This window comes from Bombina bombina, chromosome 12, assembly GCF_027579735.1.
Source record: "Bombina bombina isolate aBomBom1 chromosome 12, aBomBom1.pri, whole genome shotgun sequence".
Taxonomy (NCBI): Eukaryota; Metazoa; Chordata; class Amphibia; order Anura; family Bombinatoridae; genus Bombina; species Bombina bombina.
This window is the reverse complement of record NC_069510.1, coordinates 41,931,227-41,952,229: the sequence shown is the minus strand read 5'-3', so window position 1 is coordinate 41,952,229 and position 21,003 is coordinate 41,931,227. Positions and strand designations below refer to the sequence as shown.

At 39.2% G+C, this 21,003-nt stretch overlaps 2 protein-coding genes across 4 annotated transcripts in view; one reads left to right on the top strand and one right to left on the bottom strand.

The window, feature by feature from the left end:
* The window catches only part of IMP4 (IMP U3 small nucleolar ribonucleoprotein 4), a 51,671-nt gene extending 35,957 nt beyond the window's left edge, over positions 1-15,714 (bottom strand). The window contains exon 1 of the mRNA XM_053695359.1: positions 15,587-15,714. Within this exon, the coding sequence (XP_053551334.1) occupies positions 15,587-15,589 (3 nt within the window). The 5' untranslated portion in view covers positions 15,590-15,714. The remainder of the gene's footprint in view (positions 1-15,586) is intronic.
* A 73-nt stretch (positions 15,715-15,787) lies between these two features.
* Positions 15,788-19,992, top strand: CCDC115 (coiled-coil domain containing 115). Of its 3 annotated transcripts, none has more exons than XM_053695911.1 (6): positions 15,788-15,843; positions 16,749-16,938; positions 17,051-17,154; positions 18,495-18,595; positions 18,689-18,856; positions 19,447-19,992. In XM_053695911.1, exons 2-6 carry the CDS (start codon positions 16,804-16,806, stop codon positions 19,557-19,559), a joined length of 621 nt encoding a protein of 206 aa, XP_053551886.1. In that variant the 5' UTR covers positions 15,788-15,843; positions 16,749-16,803; the 3' UTR covers positions 19,560-19,992. The 3 variants fall into 3 exon arrangements, with proteins under 3 accessions (XP_053551886.1, XP_053551887.1, XP_053551888.1); XM_053695912.1 differs by having other exon boundaries at positions 15,838-15,917; XM_053695913.1 differs by lacking the exon at positions 15,788-15,843 and adding an exon at positions 15,998-16,019.
* Positions 19,993-21,003: the final 1,011 nt, after the last annotated feature.

Here is a 21,003-nt window from a genome sequence, read left to right as displayed (position 1 = left end):
ATCTCTTTCAAGTCAGGGCCAAACAGCGTTTTCCCCTTGAAAGGGATGTTAAGCAATTTGTTCTTGGAGGACACATCCGCTGACCAAGACTTTAGCCAAAGCGCTCTGCGCGCCACAATAGCAAAACCTGAATTTTTCGCCGCTAATCTAGCTAATTGCAAAGTGGCGTCTAAGGTAAAAGAGTTAGCCAATTTAAGTGCTTGAACTCTGTCCATAACCTCCTCATAAGAAGATTCTTTATTGAGCGACTTTTCTAGTTCTTCGAACCAGAAACACGCTGCTGTAGTGACAGGAACAATGCATGAAATTGGTTGTAGAAGGTAACCTTGCTGAACAAACATCTTTTTATCCATAGGATCTTTGAAAGCACAACTATCTTCTATAGGGATAGTAGTGCGTTTGTTTAGAGTAGAAACCGCCCCCTCGACCTTGGGGACTGTCTGCCATAAGTCCTTCCTGGGGTCGACCATAGGAAATAATTTCTTAAATATAGGGGGAGGGACAAAAGGTATGCCGGGCCTTTCCCATTCTTTATTTACAATGTCCGCCACCCGCTTGGGTATAGGAAAAGCTTCGGGGGGCACCGGGACCTCTAGGAACTTGTCCATCTTACATAATTTCTCTGGAATGACCAAATTGTCACAATCATCCAGAGTAGATAATACCTCCTTAAGCAGAGCGCGGAGATGTTCCAATTTAAATTTGAATGTAATAACGTCAGGTTCAGCTTGTTGAGAAATTTTTCCTGAATCTGAAATTTCTCCCTCAGACAAAACCTCCCTGGCCCCTTCAGACTGGTGTAAGGGCATGTCAGAACCATTATCATCAGCGTCCTCATGCTCTTCAGTATCTAAAACAGAGCAGTCGCGCTTTCGCTGATAAGTGGGCATTTTGGCTAAAATGTTTTTAATAGAATTATCCATTACAGCCGTTAATTGTTGCATAGTAAGGAGGATTGGCGCACTAGATGAACTAGGGACCTCCTGAGTGGGCAAGACTGGTGTAGACATAGAAGGAGATGATGCAGTACCATGCTTACTCCCCTCACCTAAGGAATCATTTTGGGCAACATTATTATCAGTGGCATCATTGTCCCTACTTTGTTTGTCACATTCATCACATATATTTAAATGGAGAGGAACCTTGGCTTCCGAACATACAGAACATCGTCTATCTGATGGTTCAGACATGTTAATAGGCATAAACTTGATAACAAAGCACAAAAAACGTTTTAAAATAAAACCGTTACTGTCACTTTAAATTTTAAACTGAACACACTTTATTACTGAATATGTGAAAAAGTATGAAGGAATTGTTCAAAATTCACCAAAATTTCACCACAGTGTCTTAAAGCCTTAAAAGTATTGCACACCAAATTTGAAAGCTTTAACTCTTAAAATAACGGAACCTGAGCCGTTTTTACATTTAACCCCTATACAGTCCCTGGTATCTGCTTTGCTGAGACCCAACCAAGCCCAGAGGGGAATACGATACCAAATGACGCCTTCAATAAGCTTTTTCAGTGGATCTGAGCTCCTCACACATGCATCTGCATGCCTTGCTTCTCAAAAACAACTGCGCATTAGTGGCGCGAAAATGAGGCTCTGCCTATGACTAGAAAAGGCCCCCAGTGAAAAAGGTGTCCAATACAGTGCCTGCGGTTTTTTTAACACAATTCCCAAGATTAAAATAACTCTTCAAAGTTATAAACCATTAAATATGCTTATAAAGTAATCGTTTTAGCCCAGAAAAATGTCTACCAGTCTTTAAAGCCCTTGTGAAGCCCTTTATTCTTATATTTAAAACTAAGAAAATGGCTTACCGGATCCCATAGGGAAAATGACAGCTTCCAGCATTACCAAGTCTTGTTAGAAATGTGTCATACCTCAAGCAGCAAAGTCTGCCCACTGTTTCCCCCAACTGAAGTTACTTCATCTCAACAGTCCTGTGTGGAACAGCCATGGATTTTAGTAACGGTTGCTAAAATCATCTTCCTCTTACAAACAGAAATCTTCATCTCTTTTCTGTTTCAGAGTAAATAGTACATACCAGCACTATTTTAAAATAACAAACTCTTGATTGAAGAATAAAACTACATTTAAACACCAAAAAACTCTAAGCCATCTCCGTGGAGATGTTGCCTGTGCAACGGCAAAGATAATGACTGGGGAAGGCGGAGCCTAGGAGGGATCATGTGACCAGCTTTGCTGGGCTCTTTGCCATTTCCTGTTGGGGAAGAGAATATCCCACAAGTAAGGATGACGCCGTGGACCGGACACACCTATGTTGGAGAAAAATATATTTCAGATTCATATTCCTTTAAAAACTCTTCCATCTGTATTGGGAAAATTAACTTCTATTTCTAGAGGAGATAAAGCGGGAGGAAGAATCTCCTCACTCTCAGGTGTATGACCTATGACTCCCTAGGTTGCAGAACCATATTAGAGCTGCAACAACTATTCGTTATAATCGATTATGAAAAGAGTTGTCAACGAATATCATAATCGATTAGTTGGTTTGCAATTATTTGGTCTGTGCACAGCACCAGTTGCTTCATTACTATAGCTGCAACAACTAATCGTCATAATCGATAATAATCAATTATGAAAATAGTTGTCAACGAATCTCAATCGATTAGTTGGTTTTTCAACCTTTATAAGTATATATTTGTTATTTTTAGAGCGGACTAGATATTTCCCCTAACCTTATAGCTGGTTATTTATTGGCAAATAGAAATTCAAGATATTTTTATGTTAGAATGAAGTCAAGGGTTACTTTATTGAGAGGCCCCTTACCAAGGTAGAAAACACTTAGCATTGGTCAAGAGCTAACAAAGATAAATATCCCACTTTGGTGAAATTGGCAAAACCCTACTTATACACCTCAACAGCCTTTTCTCTGCTGCAAGAAATATAGCTGCAAACAGAGAACCAGCCTTAGCCAGAAGCATGGGGACATGTTGAGATTTTTGCTTTTCAATGCAAAGTTTCTGAAAGAGTGAATAACAGAATGTAATAAACAGTGATAGTCTAACTCTTTCTAGTTCTACCTCTTTTCAAACAGTTTGTGGTTTTGTTTAATTATAAAACTGTGCTCTGCTGCTTAAAAATTGAAGAAACAGTTGTGTTAATGTAAAGTTTTAGTCTGAAGTTTATATTTGTAACACTCATTATGTGGATTTTATTTAAAACATAGAAAACTATTATTGATTCTCTTTTTATCTGATTAATTGAAAAATTAATCAGCCGATTAATCGATTATGAAAATAATCGTTAGTTGCAGCCCTATTCATTACAATAAGATATTGTGTTTTATGGTTATGCCCTTAGCATAAGGGACGTCTACAGACATTTACTTATCCCTTTTTCAGGTAAGTATACGTTTACAACTACTCCTGGCTTATGTGCAACCCAGAAATAATAGGAGTCATCATTTGGATTGTTTATATTAAAGGGGCAATATACACCAATTTTAATTTAACTGCATGTAATAGACACTACTATAAAGAATAATATGCACAGATACGGATATAAAAATCCAGTGTAAAACCTTTTAAAAACTTACTTAGAAGCTCCCAATTAAACACTTAATGAGATTAGCCTGGGACACCCCCTGAAAGGGGCTGATAGCAGAACCTCCCCGTCCCCTACATATGAAAAGACCCATTTTACAAACAGAATCAGTCTGAAGTCTGTATACATCAGTATACATCTAAACCTTTGGGGCTTGGTTAGGAGTCTGAAAATCAGCACAATGTTATTTAAAAATAAACAAAATTATAATTTTTTTCAAAAACACACCCAGATGGGCTATATAAATGTATCATCTACAACACATTTATGCAAAGAAAAATCTAGTGTATAATGTCCCTTTAAATCAGGTGATTTGGGACTATGCTTTGCATCTTATGTGCCAAGCTTGTTATTTACACCTAGCCCTAGATTGATGGGCTTTGAATTGATGTGCACCATTATCTGTTGGTACAATTATTAGCGGATTGCTTGGTATTTGCTGATTATATGTACTGTATAGATACATGTGTAAGGCTTTGTCCTGCTATTGACATAAAGTCCTTAGCGCTGTTAAAAAAAATGTTTTTTATATTTAATAAATTGTGAGAATTATGTACCAGATGTAACCTCTAGATTAACAGAATGTTATAAACAGTGATAGTCTACCTCTTTCTAGTTCTACCTCTTTTCAAACAGTTTGCGGTTTTGTTTTGCTTAATTAAACTGTGTTCTGCTGCTTAAAAATTGAACAAACAGTTGTGTTAATGTACAGTTTTAGTCTGAAGTTTATATTTGTATAAATATAGATAGAAAAGACTACATCAGTGAAGCCATGAGGCAATTAAATGACACTGAGGTGTATACAAAATTGAAAGAGAATCCAACTAATAAATTCAACAGGGAACTTGTGGAAATAGTGAAATATGCTAGATACAACAATATTATCAATGATACTGTACAAGAAGCACTGACGGTTACCTTTCCTGTTGTGCCCATATTTCACTATTAAGTCCATAAAAGCCTAAAATCTCCTCCCGGAAGGCAGATAATAGCGGGCATCAATTCTCTCAATGAACCACTTTCTGAACTCATTGATTCCTTCCTACAGCCTATAGTCAAAAATGTACCTAGTTACATACAGGAAGGACACCTCTGCATTGCTAAGAAAACTTAATATTCAATGGAAATCTACTTATAGATTAATTTCTGTGGATGTATCATCCCTATATACCTCTATACAACATGGGCTAGGTATAACAGCTATTGAATTTTTCCTTGAAAACTACAGCAATTATGATTCAGCTACCAACTACTTTTTGACATATGCTATAGAATATTTGTTAACTCACAATTTTTTCAAGTTTGGAGGGGATTTTTTTCTCCAAAGGCGTGGGACAGCTATGGGGGCTATGTTTGCCCCCTCCTATGCCAACCTATTCATGGGTTGGTGGGAGTTGTCCCACGTCTTTGGAGATGTTAATCCCTTCAAACAACAAATTATTGCCTTTTTTCGCTACATTAATGATCTTCTGTTTATCTTTGAAGGAGACTCAATACAAGCAGACAAATTTGTTGACTATCTAAATACTAACAAGTGTGGTATCATTTTTACCAGTGAGCATAGTCCAATTAGTATTAACTTTCTTGACCTTACAATTTTTGTAGATGAAGAGCAGAATACTAATTATACAACTCTATTTAGGAAGCCTACAGCAGGCAACACCATTTTAAAATATGACTCTTGTCATCCAAGACACGTGGTTAAGGCTATTCCCAAAGGGGAATTAATAAGAATAAAGAGGAACTGCTCCAGAGAGAGAGATTACCAACAAGAAGCTAATTTAGTATTACAAAGATTAAAAGATAGAGGCTACACAGAAGAGGTACTTCTTAAAGCGAAACGCACTGTGGATGGTATCCCCAGGGACAAACTACTACTGTATAACAAAACTGTAAATGGCCAAAAAACAGCAGACAAGAGACCGAAATTCATTACCAATTATAGCCTAGAGTACAACAAAATTTGTAATATAGTGAGGGAATCTATTCCAATACTGTATTCAGATCCTGTACTAAAGGATATTATGAAAGAGGGCTGTAATTTCATATCCAAAAAAGGTAAGACCCTTTCAAATTACTTATCTCCTTCGGATATCAAGTCAAAAAATAGTAAAAACTGGCTACAACAAAAAAGAAAAAAAGGCTTTTTTCAAATGTAGAAGACCAATTTGCAGGACATGCAATTTTGTCACTGAAGGGGATACTATAACTTCATCCATAACTAATAATCAATATAAAATCAATTTTAACATCAATTGTGCCACCACACACGTTGTATATCTTCTTACATGCAAATTGTGCTTAAAACAATATACAGGTAAAACCAAAAGGCCTCTAAAAGAAAGATTCTTAGAACATTTTAGAAGTATTGAAGACGAGGAATCAGATACGCCTATAGCTAGGCATTTTAGAGAGCTTCATAATTCAGATATATCAATGCGCTTACGGTTCAAGGCATTGATTTCATTCCTTTATCAAATAGAGGAGGAAATAGAGAAATCCATTTAGACAAAAGAGAAGTCTTTTGGATTTTTACCCTACAAACCTGTTATCCCCTAGGACACGGGTGTCAAACACAAGGCCCGCGGGCCGAATCCGGCCCACCAGACCTCGTCATGTGGCCCATGTAGCCGCCGCCGGCTGCCAGCCTTCACCTTTTATTATCGCTTTTTTTTTTTTTTTGACACAAGAAAGCCGCCTCTTCAGCGCATGCGCGGCAGCCTACAAGCCAGCCCTCTAGCGGCGCCGGACGTTCTACACAGGAAACCTCCACTTTACATGCATTCAGGAAACCTCCACTTGTTTTTATATTGAGCGCATGCCATCCTGTGATGTGACAGATCCAACGGCTGCCTGAACCCTTCTCTCCTGTACTGTAAGTACATATGATGTATGTGGAGGGGGATGGGGGGTCTGCTTATTATTCTGCTTAAAAGTCTGAGCGGTAAACTTTGGATATACTGACCACTTCCGTGTCACTTTACAGTGGTATAGGGACCATAAACTACAATGAAACTACAGGAAAACGATGTCAGCCATCTAGTCAGAAAAGTTAAAAAAAAGTTAATGCCTTGTGTTTGCCATATGTGTAATAAACAGTGTTTGGCAATATTTGTATGTTTAAAAAAAAAAAAAATTACTGTCTGTTACCAAAAATCATTTTTCAATAAATTGTACAATAATTGTACATTTGAATATCTACTTGCCATTATTCTGACTATGTTTCTGCTTTCAGAGCTAGTTATTACTTACATTATTACAAAAAACAGTAATAATTGAATGCAGTGACAATTTATGATAATAAAGAGTGGACACATAGTCCTACAGATACAACCGGCCCTTTGAGGGTGACCAAACTGCTGATGCGGCCCACGATGAATTTGAGTTTGACACCCCTGCCCTAGGAATTAACAAAAGGCGAGATCTTGACTTATTTGTCTGATAGTATATAGTTCTTTTAGGGCATCTCTCAATAAATTCTTTGTATACTCCTTTATATCAAACACTATAAGGATTATAAAAATCTAAAAATAACTTTAAGAAATCTTGAACCTAGCTTTCTATTAATTAAGTGCATCATTCTACTATTATTGAATGTTTAATAGTTATTTCTATTTATAATATAGTCTAATCAGCAATCATGCAAGTCAATCAAATCCACTATTTATTATTTTTATTGATACATTAAATATAACATATTCCTATAGAGTTTAATTCATTTGCTAGGTTTACAATGACATTCCTAATGCTTTTCTATTGATTTTGTTTAAACATAGAGTAGACTTAAATAATCCATTGTTGTAAAATGTATATATCCCTTTAAAGGGACACTCAGGTTAAATTAAATTTTCATGATTCAGATACAGCATGTAATTTTAACCAACTTTCCAATTTACTTCCATTAAAAAAAATGTGCAGTCTTTTATATTTACAATTTTTGAGTCACCAGATCCTACTGAGCATGTGCAAGAATTCACAGACTATACGTATATGCATTTGTGATTGGCTGATTGCTATCACATGGTACAAGGGGAGTGGAAATAGGGATGCACCGAAATGAAAATTCTAGACCGAAACCGAAACCGAAAATGCAGGATGCCCTTGGCCGAAAACCGAAACCGAAACCGAAAATGACTTTTTCCACCAAATTATTTTAAAAGTTTTTTTTCTATAATGTTATTATTAATATAAGACTTTTTATTATATATATATATAATATATATATATAATATATATATATATATATATATATATATAATATATATATATTATATATATATATATATAATATATATATATATATATATATATATATATACACACACACACAGTATATATATATATACACACAGTATATATATATATATATATATATATATATATATATATATTATACACATACTTTTGAACATTTTGACACAATCCTAAATCAGCAGGCAGCATGGGGTTAAGAATTAAGACATGGGACTGAGGCACACAGAGGAATGCAGGAGATGGTATTACAAGTGTACTGCTTGTGGATTGTAGCCCAAACAATTACAGTTCTGTCAGTGTGCAAACGGCTCCTACATGTTTATATTCACTCTTATCTGGCAAACAGCTCGTTATGCAGTTCTAAGGAGGAGGAGGGGACAGCTGCTTGTAATGACACCACGCTGCAGCCCGCTCTGTTTACACAGAAGTCTCCTAATCTTGCCGTGTCAGGTGAAATTTATGACACTTGCCTGCAGAGCCATATAGTTACTTGTAACGGATCGTCCTGTCAGTGAATGTGTGAAAGGCTCATACATATATTTACCCTTATCTGGCTCCCTGTCTAATCGTGACTTTATTTGAAAAAGCAGCTCATCCTGCAGGACTCAATGAGCTGCTTTTTCAAATAAAATCACAGTTAGACAGGGAGCCAGATACGGGTAAATATACGTATTAGCCTTTCACACACTCACTGACCGGAGGATCCACAAGTAACTATACGGCTCTACAGGCAAGTATCATAAAAGTCACCTGACACTGCAAGTTCCTTCTCATGCCGCTCTGCTCTGCTTCAAGACAGGGAGTGAACAGCCCAGCCCACAGTGCCGCACCCCCTCTAACCGCGAGGCATTCTGGGGCATGTAGTTCATTTGAATATGGCCTGGAAATAACCCAGCCACACGGGGCTAAATTTAGGATCAGCTTGCAACTGGTTATAGCGGTCGGTGAGGCACGGGGGAGGACACTTTGGGGGATAAATATCTGTCTGCCAGGGGATGATTTCGTGGGGCATAAGGGTTAATTTACTTTTACATAGAAGATGCAATTTTCGGCCGATTTTCCCCTCTTTCGGCCGAAATGGGATAGGCCCATTTTCGGCCGAAAATTTCGGTGGCCGAAATTTCGGTGCATCCCTAAGTGGAAATATACATAATTTTGAAATTTGTTATAAAAAAATCTACTACTCATTTGAAGTTCAGACTAAGTGCTATTGTATTGTCTTGTTATCTTGCATTTGTTGATTATGCAAATCTAATGTGTTGACTGGTCCTTTAAGGGAGTTAGTGATTATAAGGCAGGGCTTTGCACGTGCACAGGTGAGCAGTCAACAAGTGCTGTTTGCAGCACGAAACATGTCTGCTGTGTGCACCTGCAACACAACATGGAAATTTTAATGTTGTTCTTTCTAGGACACATTATTTGTTTTTACCTTTTGTCCCGATAAATTGTTTCTTTTATACTGGACTTTTGGGCGCTTTTTTCCCTATCTTTTGTACATTTTGGATATATTTGTAACAATCAGTATGTGGATTTTATTTAAAATATAGGAAACAATTATTTATTCTTTTCGTATCCGATTAATCGAAAAAAATAATCGTCCGATTAATCGATTATGAAAATAATCGTTAGTTGCAGCCTTAGACCATATTAAAAGGGACACTAAAGTCAAAATGAAACTTTCATCATTCCTAAAGGAGCACACACATTTTAAAAGACTTTAAAATTTACTTCCATTATCAAATTCTACTGTCTTTTAATATCCACATTTACTTAGGCACCAGGTACTACTGAGCATGTGCAAGAGTTCAGTGTATACGTATACAAGTCTGTGATTGGTTGATGGATGTCACATGATAAAGGGGGAAGGGCATTATAAAGAAAAAATTTGAAATTTGTTAGAAAATAAAAATCTACTGCTCATTTAAAATTGAGTGTAAGTGCTATTGCATTGTCTTTTTATTATGCACATCTGCCTATGAGTCTCATTTACCTCTCCTTAGGTAGAGATGTGTCTATCTCAGATGGTGGTTGTGTGGATGAAAGTACACACACAAAACAAGCATAACAACTGTGATTTAAAGGGACAGTAACTTTAAAATTAAACTTTTATGGTTCAGATAGACAGAGCATGTGATTTTAAATAGCTTTCCAATTTACTTCTACTATCAAATTTGATTCTCTCTCTTGGTATCCTTTGTTGGAAAGCATACCTAAGATAAGCTTAGGAGCATGAGTGAAATACTGGGAGCTAGCTGTTGAATAGTGGCTGCACATATAGATCTCTTGTGATTGGTTCACCCAATGTGTTCAGCGTCCAGTAGCGCATTCCTGCTCCTTCAACAAAAGATAACCAATGAATGAAGCAAATGTGAAAATAGAAGTGAATTGAAAAGTTGTTTAAAACAATGTTCTGAAAAAAAGAGGGAAACAGGTTTAGTTCTTTTTTTTCTTTGCTGTTAAACATAATTGTCAAGATTTTGTTTTCATCCTGGTGTTCGCATGTTAATAGGTTTACTGCCTCTGTAATGCTCAAAATATCAAGTACACCAGTTGTAAATTCTCTATATTGGTATTTATTTGCCTTGTACAAATCTGTGAACTTCAATAAAAAAAACAATGTTCTGTCTGAATCATGAAAGAATAATTCTGGGTTTCATGTCCCTTTAAAAAGGGATAGAAAGGACAAAATTGAAATGTGCAATATACTTATATTATCTCTCCTCTTCACACTCCCGTTTACAGGACTTCTCCAGACTGGCTCCCATCTTGTGGAACTCTCTGCCTCGCTCCACAAGACTCTCTTCTAGTTTTAAAAGCTTCAAGCGCTCCCTAAAGACTCTACTGTTCAGGGACGCATACAACCTACGCTAACCGTTCTTTATACCAGTTCCTCTCCTCCATCGCTATCCCCTGAACCCCCCTAGCATGTAAGCCTAAGAGTCCAGCTGTTTGTTGATCACCTTCTTAAGAGCTGACTACAACAGTGCAACTCTTGGAAGGGCCCTCTACCCATTTGATCCCTATAAGTGTTTTATTGTAATCCGCATTTGTTTATAGAGCTGCGGAATCTGTTGGCGCTCTACAAATAACCAATAACATTAGCAATAATGCTACTAGTAAAAGTTATTGCTGTTTTGCAGGTGTATACGCACATATGCTGTGAGGGCCTGTGCACCAGCATTCAAACACCTCACCTTCTCAGAGAGTGAGTGGTTGGTTGGTTGTAAGACACAAATTAAAGGGACATTAGATACTCTATTTTTCTTTGCATAAATGTTTTGTAGATAAGCCATTTATATAGCCCATACAGGTTTAAAAAAAAAAAAGTATAGTTTTGCTTATTTTTAAATAACATTGCTCTGATTTTAAGACTTCTAACCAAGCCCCAAAGTTTTAGGAGAATACTGATGTATACCTACTCCAGCTTGCTCCTGTTTGTGTAAAGGGTCTTTTCATATGCAAAAGAAGGGGGAGGGGGGAGTTTGTTATCTCCCACGTAAAGGGACACTAAACCCAAATTTTTTCTTTCACGACTCAAGTAGAGAATACAATTTTAAACATTCCAATTTAATTCTATTATCTAATTTGCTTCATTCTTTAGATATCCTTTGCAGAAAAAATAGCAATTAACATGGGTGAGCCAATCACACTCGGTATCTATGTGAAACCACCAATCAGCAGCTAATGAGTCTATCTAGATATGCTTTTCAGCAAAGGATATCAAGAGAATGAAGCAAAATAGATAATAGAAGTAAATTAGAAAGTTGTTTAAAATTGCATGATCTATCTGAATCATGAAAGAAAAAAAATGTGGGTTTCATGTCCCTTTAAAGTTGATGTTCTAGCTACATTTTTAACAGAGCTAAACTGGGAGCTTCTAAGTAAGTTTTTAAACTGTTTTATACTGGATTTTTATATGAGTATCAGTGAATATTATTCTTTATAGTAGTGTCTATTACATGCAGTTATATGAAAATGAGTGTATACTGTCCCTTTAAGCCTTCACAGATACAACACACCCCCATAAGCTCCCTGAGCTTGAAAACTGATGCATGGGCCCTCCCAGCATATATGTGTATGCCACAAAAAAAACAAACTAATAACTTTTACTAGATGCATTTTTTGCCAATGGAAAAATATTGTAAAATTGATTCTAATTAAAATGCATCCATGCACATTTAAATTTTGACCTCCGTATCCCTTTGTTGTTACTAAAACTGTGGTTAAACCCTTAGTTTTCCACTACCGGCATCCAGAGCCCTAGCCTGTCACCAGTGTGCATGCACTGCCTGCCTGTGAGGAACAGAACGGGAGGGCAGGAAGGGGAACCCAATGAGCTTTGTGCACATACACAGCACCTGACAACTGATAGGTGTAGCTCACAGCACAAATGTAAGGGAATTGGCACCTTGCTTGACTGCCACTTCTCTCATCCAGGAAAAAGCTTTAGGGGCATTTGTTGGGTGCCAGGGACAGTGGTTTGAATATTTTTGAGCCCAGTATCTGCTGAGCCCTATTTTATGGTGTGAATGGATAGACAGTGAGATTTGTATCTCTTTCCTCATACAGACTGTATCTCACGGCAACGAGGCTCTCCTGTATCTCACGGCACAGAGGCTCTCCTGTATCTCACGGCACAGAGGCTCTCCTGTATCTCACGGCACAGAGGCTCTCCTGTATCTCACGGCACAGAGGCTCTCCTGTATCTCACGGCACAGAGGCTCTCCTGTATCTCACGGCACAGAGGCTCTCCTGTATCTCACGGCACAGAGGCTCTCCTGTATCTCACGGCACAGAGGCTCTCCTGTATCTCACGGCACAGAGGCTCTCCTGTATCTCACGGCACAGAGGCTCTCCTGTATCTCACGGCACAGAGGCTCTCCTGTATCTCACGGCACAGAGGCTCTCCTGTATCTCACGGCACAGAGGCTCTCCTGTATCTCATTCTATACAATTACAGTAGTGACTCTCCTACATGTCTGTATCTCTCTCTAGGCTAAGGGCAGTGAGGCTCTCCTGTATCTCTCTTTAGGCTTAGGGTACTGAGGCTCTCCTATATCTTTCTCTAGGCTAAGGCTCTCCTGTATCTCACTCTAGGCTCAGGGCACTGAAGCTCTCCTGTATCTCTCTCTAGGCTTAGGATACTGAGGCTCTCCTGTATCTCTCTTTAGGCTTAGGGTACTGAGGCTCTCCTGTATCTCTCTCTAAGCTCAGGGCACTGCTGCTCTCCTGTATCTCTCTCTATGCTCATGGCACTGAAGCTCTCCTGTATCTCTCTAGGCTTAGGGCACTGAAGCTCTCCGGTATCTCTCTCTGGGCTTAGGGTACTGAGGCTCTCCTGGATCTCTCTCTAGGCTTAGGGTACTGAGGCTCTACTGTATCTCTCTCTAAGCTCAGGGCACTGATGCTCACCTGTATCTCTCTCTAGGCTTAGGGCACTGAAGCTCTCCTGTATCTCTCTTTAGGCTTAGGGTACTGAGGCTCTCCTGTATCTCTCTATAGGCTTAGGGCACTGAGGCTCTCCTGTATCTCTCTAGGCTTAGAGCACTGAGGCTCTCCTGTATCTCTCTTTAGGCTTAGGGCACTGAGGCTCTCCTGTATCTCTCTCTCTAGGCTTAGGGCACTGAGGCTCTCCTGTATCTCTCTCTCTAGGCTTAGGGCACTGAGGCTCTCCTGTATCTCTCTCTCTAGGCTTAGGGCACTGAGGCTCTCCTGTATCTCTCTCTCTAGGCTCAGGGCACTGAGGCTCTCCTGTATCTCTCTCTAGGCTCAGGGCACTGAGGCTCTCCTGTATCTCTGTCTAGGTTTAGGGCACTGGGGCTCTCCTGTATCTCTCTCTAGGCTTAGGGCACTGGGGCTATCCTGTATAACAACCGCTGCCGATTTGGTGAATTCCGAGAGCGAGCGCTGAAAAAGCGCTTTGAGTCCCACTGGGAGAAAGGCGCTATATAAATACTATTTATTATATTATTATCTCTCTCTAGGCTTAGGCTACTGAGGCTCTCCTGTACCTCTCTCTAGGCTTAGGGTACTGATGCTCTCCTGTACCTCTCTCTAGGCTTAGGGTACTGAGGCTCTCCTGTACCTCTCTCTAGGCTTAGGCTACTGAGGCTCTCCTGTACCTCTCTCTAGGCTTAGGGTACTGATGCTCTCCTGTACCTCTCTCTAGGCTTAGGGTACTGAGGCTCTCCTGTATCTCTCTTTAGGCTTAGGGTACTGAGGCTCTCCTGTATCTCTCTTTAGGCTTAGGGTACTGAGGCTCTCCTGTATCTCTCTATAGGCTTAGGGTACTGAGGCTCTCCTGTATCTCTCTCTAGGCTCAGGGCACTGATGGTCTCCTGTATCTCGCTATAGGCTCAGGGCACTGATGCTCTCCTGTATCTCTCTATAGGCTCAGGGCACTGATGCTCTCCTGTATCTCGCTATAGGCTCAGGGCACTGATGCTCTCCTGTATCTCTCTATAGGCTCAGGGCACTGAGGCTCTCCTGTATCTCTCTATAGGCTCAGGGCACTGATGCGCTCCTGTATCTCGCTATAGGCTCAGGGCACTGATGCTCTCCTGTATCTCGCTATAGGCTCAGGGCACTGATGCTCTCCTGTATCTCTCTATAGGCTCAGGGCACTGATGCTCTCCTGTATCTCTCTATAGGCTCAGGGCACTGATGCGCTCCTGTATCTCTCTATAGGCTCAGGGCACTGATGCTCTCCTGTATCTCGCTATAGGCTCAGGGCACTGAGGCTCTCCTGTATCTCGCTATAGGCTCAGGGCACTGAGGCTCTCCTGTATCTCTCTATAGGCTCAGGGCACTGAGGCTCTCCTGTATCTCTCTATAGGCTCAGGGAACTGAGGCTCTCCTGTATCTCTCTATAGGCTCAGGGCACTGAGGCTCTCCTGTATCTCTCTATAGGCTCAGGGCACTGATGCGCTCCTGTATCTCTCTATAGGCTCAGGGCACTGATGCTCTCCTGTATCTCTCTATAGGCTCAGGGCACTGATGCTCTCCTGTATCTCGCTATAGGCTCAGGGCACTGATGCTCTCCTGTATCTCTCTATAGGCTCAGGGCACTGAGGCTCTCCTGCATCTCGCTATAGGCTCAGGGCACTGATGCTCTCCTGTATCTCTCTATAGGCTCAGGGCACTGATGCTCTCCTGTATCTCGCTATAGGCTCAGGGCACTGATGCTCTCCTGTATCTCTCTATAGGCTCAGGGCACTGAGGCTCTCCTGCATCTCGCTATAGGCTCAGGGCACTGAGGCTCTCCTGCATCTCTCTATAGGATCAGGGCACTGAGGCTCTCCTGTATCTCGCTATAGGCTCAGGGCACTGAGGCTCTCCTGTATCTCGCTATAGGCTCAGGGCACTGAGGCTCTCCTGTATCTCGCTATAGGCTCAGGGCACTGAGGCTCTCCTGTATCTCGCTATAGGCTCAGGGCACTGAGGCTCTCCTGTATCTCGCTATAGGCTCAGGGCACTGAGGCTCTCCTGTATCTCGCTATAGGCTCAGGGCACTGAGGCTCTCCTGTATCTCTCTATAGGCTCAGGGCACTGAGGCTCTCCTGTATCTCTCTATAGGCTCAGGGCACTGATGCTCTCCTGTATCTCTCTATAGGCTCAGGGCACTGAGGCTCTCCTGTATCCCTATGTTTACAGATACTCTCCTATAACTCTCTCTATGCTCAGAGCACTGAGGCTCTCCTATAACTCTCTCTATGCTCATGGCACTGAAGCTCTCATCTCCCCGTGTGTATTATTCTCACCATAGCAGCGGCAGGTACTTTCCCACGCTCGGTATGTTTCACTGATCCGCTTAAATCGTTCTCGCTCTTTTCCTGACAACTCACGTGGAGTCCTCTGACTTTCCAAACGCGGCTTCTGTGATTGGCTGCAACAGACTAACCAATGTGGACTCGGATACGTCACCAAACACCCGGAAGTGCTAGTGTTATTAAAACTAAGACTTCCGGGTTGCAGAGGTCATATGACTGCTAAGGAAGAATAGAATCAATACTGAAAGGTGAATAAGAAATGTCAGAGGCCGATGATAGCTGTCATGCTGGGGTGTAACTAGAGACAGAGAGAGGCATATTGGTAGGGGGACATCTAAAGAAAAGAGAATGACCAGAGTGGCAATGAGAAAGATAAGAAGAAAATAACAAAAGCAGAATGGAAAATAAAAAGAGAAAGTATTGGGTAAAATGACCATAGGGAATTAGATTAGAGACAAGAGGAGAAGGACCTGAGAAAAGGGGCAGGCAGATATATATAGGAGTATAATAATATAACAACATAGATCAGATACAAGAGAAAAAACGACCAAAGAGATAAAGAGACAGGGTAACGACCAGAAGGAAAATAACAAGTTAGATATAGGAGGATGATCTGAGAGACAGAAGAACATAATAGGGCTATGGAGAGACAGGAGGAGAATGCCCAGAGGAACAGAGAGGGGTACAGCAGAAACTAGCATGACAGAGATATATTAAAAGACAGGAACACACTTAACAAAAAGAAACATTTTTTTTTTCATTATTCAGATAGAATGACATTTTTAAACAACATTCCAAGTTACTATTATTCAATTTGCTTCATTTTTTAGTTATCCTTTGTTGAAGAAATAGAAATGCACATGGGTGAGCCAATCACACAAGGCATCTGCCTGCAGACACCTATCAGCAGATACTGAGCCTATTTAAATATGATTTTCAACATGATATCAAGAGAATGAAGCAAATTAGATAATAGAAGTAAATTGGAAAGGGAGAGAGACAAGAAAATGAATTGAGGTACCTAAGCAAGGCAAGTGGTAAAGAAGGATAATAAGAACGACATAATGATTTAGGGAGAGAAGTGCTGTTTAGAAATAACATATAATAATGTGTCCAGTACAACAGCAATTAAAAGAATCCTTTTCTATTTCAGTCATATCAAACAGAACACTTGGCTTCTCTGCGGAGGTTAACCAGCTGACTACACAATGGCACAGTCAACCGATCCGGGGGAAAAACTCACTGAAGTTTGTGAGAACCTGGATGAGCTTATTCTGCAACTTATGACAGATTTGGAGATCCTTGATGACAAGCGGAATACCCTGAACAAGCTGATTGAGAAGGTTAGTTTTCAGACAGGGGGAAAAACCCTTTTAATTTGCAGAAACTTGGTTTAACTGTTATTCCAGAGGTAAAATCTATTTGCCAAACGTTTTCCATCTATGTTCCCTCTAGGGATGGTTCTCTCTTATCCAGTCTCGCTATTCCATGGGGACTAAGTTTGTGTCTCCTCTGCAATATAAACCAGACATGACGCCATCTGTTTTTATCCAGGACAGGTATGTTCTATGTTGCTCGCTCTGCCAACGGCGATGTTAATTTCTTTAGACTCATATCGGTTTATTTTGTTGATAGAGCTCATTATGTCTTATAATAAATATTATTATTAAAGGGACATTCTAAATCAGAAATAAAATGCTGTGATTTGTCAGAACAGGAAATCTTTATATTACTTTGTGTTTATCTATTTGTGGGAGTAAAGGGACATGAAACCCAACATTTTCCATTCTAGATTCAGAGAGAACATTTAGTTTTAAACAACTTTTCTATTTCTGTTGTGAACATTGCTTCATTCTCTTGGTATCCTTTATTAAAAGAGCAGTAATGATCTACTGGGAGGTAGATGATCACATCAGGTGACCCAAAGACAAGAGGCATATATGTGCTGCCACCAATCATCAGCTTGCTCCCAGTTGTGCATTTCTGCTCCTGAACCTACCTAGGTATGCTTTTCGACAAAGGATACCAAGGGAACAAAGAATGAATGAATATGACGTAATTCATCTCTGAAGCACCAATACTGTTTCTCACAGTATAAAAAATATTTAAAAATGAGTTTAACATTTTATTAAATTGCGTAGTATAACTGTGTTGAAATATATTAGGCAAAAAATATTTTCGTATATATTTATAAATATATTTGTTTGTTCTTTTAAGGGAGATAAATGAGTAATACTTAAATGCTTTAATTTAATTGTTAATGCCATTTGCAAATCATATGTTGTTCATATCTTGCTTTTTGTGTTTTCTAACTTAATTCTGCAAATACAAATAAAGCCTAAATAGTGAGCTTTGGATAACATTGTTAGTTTAAAGGGACAGTCTACAATAAAATTGTTATTGTTTAAAAAGATAGATAACGCCTTTACTACCTATTCCCTAGCTTTGCACAACCAACATTGTTAAATTAATATACTTTATAACATTTCTGCCTGTTTCAAAGGCTCTATTGACAGCCTCTTAATCACATGCTTTTGTATTTGCTTTTCACAACAGGAGACTGATAGTTTGTGAGCCATACAGATACCATTTTGTTCATGCCCGAGAAGTTATTTAAGATTAAGCACAACACAGCACTAAATGCAAGTCAATAGATAATAAATAGTCATGTGATCAGGGGGCTGTCTGCAGAGGCTTAGATACAAGGTAATCACAGAGGTAAAAAGTAAATTAATATAACCGTGTTGGTTATGCAAAACTTTAGAAAGGGTAATAAAGGGATTATCTAAATTTTAAAACCATAAAAATTCTATTGTAGACTGTCCCTTTAACCTGTTGTTTAGTTGTCTTGCTGCTGTTACACTGGGTGCTAACCACTCTTGTGTTCTTTGGGAGCTAGCACTTCTGAGGACGGGAACACTAGATTTGATGTGACTCGTATGGACCTAAAAAAGAAAGACAGCCCTCCGGAAGTGGAGGAGATAGGAGCTGCAGAACAGGGTGTGTTACATGAATATGTCTCTATTAATTTATATTACCAATTACATTTCCATCTTGTCTATATTGTGCACTTTTTTTTTGTAATCTTGTCAGGGCTGAGGCGCAGGAAAGGTGCCACCGAGACTCCAAAACTCCCCGAAACTGGTGAAAAAGACTGTGAAAGTGAGCGTCAGGGTTCAACTCCATCCGAAAACCCACTGCATTGGTTTGGAATATTGGTGCCACAAAGCTTACGACAGGCACAGACCAGCTTCTCTGAAGGTAAAACTGCATATGTCACTCTCATGCCGTAGACAGCAGTTATCCTCCTCTATAGCAGTGTGCAAACAAATGTGATATCATTAAAGGGACACTAAAGTCAAAATTAAACTTTAATTATTCAGATAGGTCATGTCATTTTAAACAACTTTCCAATTTACTTTTATCATCAAATTTGCTTTGTTCTCTTGGTATTCTTTGTTGAAAGCTAAACCTAGGTAGGCTCATATGCTAATTTCTAAGCCCTTGAAGGCCGCCTCTTAGCTCAGGGCATTTTACAGTTTGTCACAGCTAGAGGGTGTTAGTTCATGTGTGCCATATCGGTAACATTGTGCTCACCCATGTAAGGTTAGCTAGGGGTCAGCACTGATTGGCTATAATGCAAGTCTGTCAAAAGAACTTAAATAAGGGGCAGTCTGCAGAGGCTTAGATACAAGGTAATCACAGAGGTAAAACATATATTAATATAACTGTGTTGGTTATGCAAAACTGGAGAATGGGTAATACAGGGATTATCTATCTTTTTAAACAATAAAAAAAAATCTGGTGTAGACTTTCCCTTTGATTTACCATCTGTATTTCCTTTCTCCCAGGTATCTTGTTAGCAGCTGAATTGGCTTCCTTACAAAGCAATATTGAGGAGACACAGCGTAAATACCGCTCTTTACTCTCTGAGAAGCATCAGCTTTCAGCCTTGAAGAGTTGACTACCTGCAAAATGCTCAGGAAGTGTTAAATGGACATTATACTAAATCATTTTCCATGTTATAAGAAATATGTATATTCTTTGCCAGAAATAATGTAACGACAAGGATGTTTAATATTGAAATGAATACATCCGTATTCGTGGTGCACTGCCTACTGATGTTCATTGGCTGATATGGACAACTCCTGTTGTTGGTGGAGAAGGAACCAAGCTGGAGAAGAGAACACGGGTTATTTCAAAATATAAACTGAAATTTGAATCAAATCATTCTCACTGAATAGTTGTAGTATTCCCATCAGCAACAACATCTGGGAATCAAATACAGGGCATGTATAATACAAAACAATGAAATCTGCTGGGCGAGTTACAGCATAAAATTACAAGCTTGTGGTGTGTATGTGTTTGTGCATTAAATAAAAAAAGGAAAGTAAAAACTTGCAACATTACATTTCTTTGTAAAAGCCCTGGTATACAATACACAGCATAACATGTTTTTGAGCTGTCATACATCAAACAACCTTTCTTTTCATCCAGCTCTCTTTTAAAAATAAAGACAATCCCTTTATTACCCATCCCCCAGTTTTGCACAACCAAGACGGTTCTATTAATATACTTTTGACCTCTATGATTACCTTGTATCTAAGTCTCTGCAGACTGCCCCCTTATCACATGGCTATTTATTATCTATTGACTTACATTTTAGCCAATTAGTGCTGTGTCCTGCACAACTCCGGGAGAGAGCACAATGGTATCTATATGGCCCACACGAACTAGCAGTCTCCTGTTGTGAAAAGCTAATAAAAAAAGCATGTAATAAGACGCTGTCTGTAGTGGCTTATAAACAGACAGAAATTTAGAGGTTTAAATGTTATAAAGTATATTAATCTAACAATGTTGGTTGTGCAAAACTGGGGAATGGGCAGTAAAGGCGTTGTCTATCATTTTAGACAATAACAATTTTAGTGAAGACTGTTCCTTTAACTGTATCTCGCACCTTTTTCTTTTTCATCTTGTCTGTCCATTTCTTTCTTTTCTGTGTCATCTATTTTCATCTTTTTGTTTCAAGGGTTCACTTGACATTAAGATATTGCAACACAATATTCAGCGCTCAGTTGAAATTAAATCTAAACATCCACTAACAAAACAGAAGCATTGTCAGTAACTTACCAATGTAGCATTTCATTAGAAATAAATCTCTGGCAAAATATCTACCGGACAATCGAGCAAATATATTTTATTTTAATGTACTAATTTTTTTCCAAAACTACCTGTCACTAAATGTGTTAAGATGAAAAAATAGGTGGCCAGTTGGGTTGGCAGCTTTAACATTTTACTCACCTGTAAAGGAATTTGAATTGCCTTTGGCAAAGAGACTGTTCTATTCATAAGTGCGGCACTTATATTTATCATCATTCGGTGTTGGAAAACAGTTCACATTTATGGTA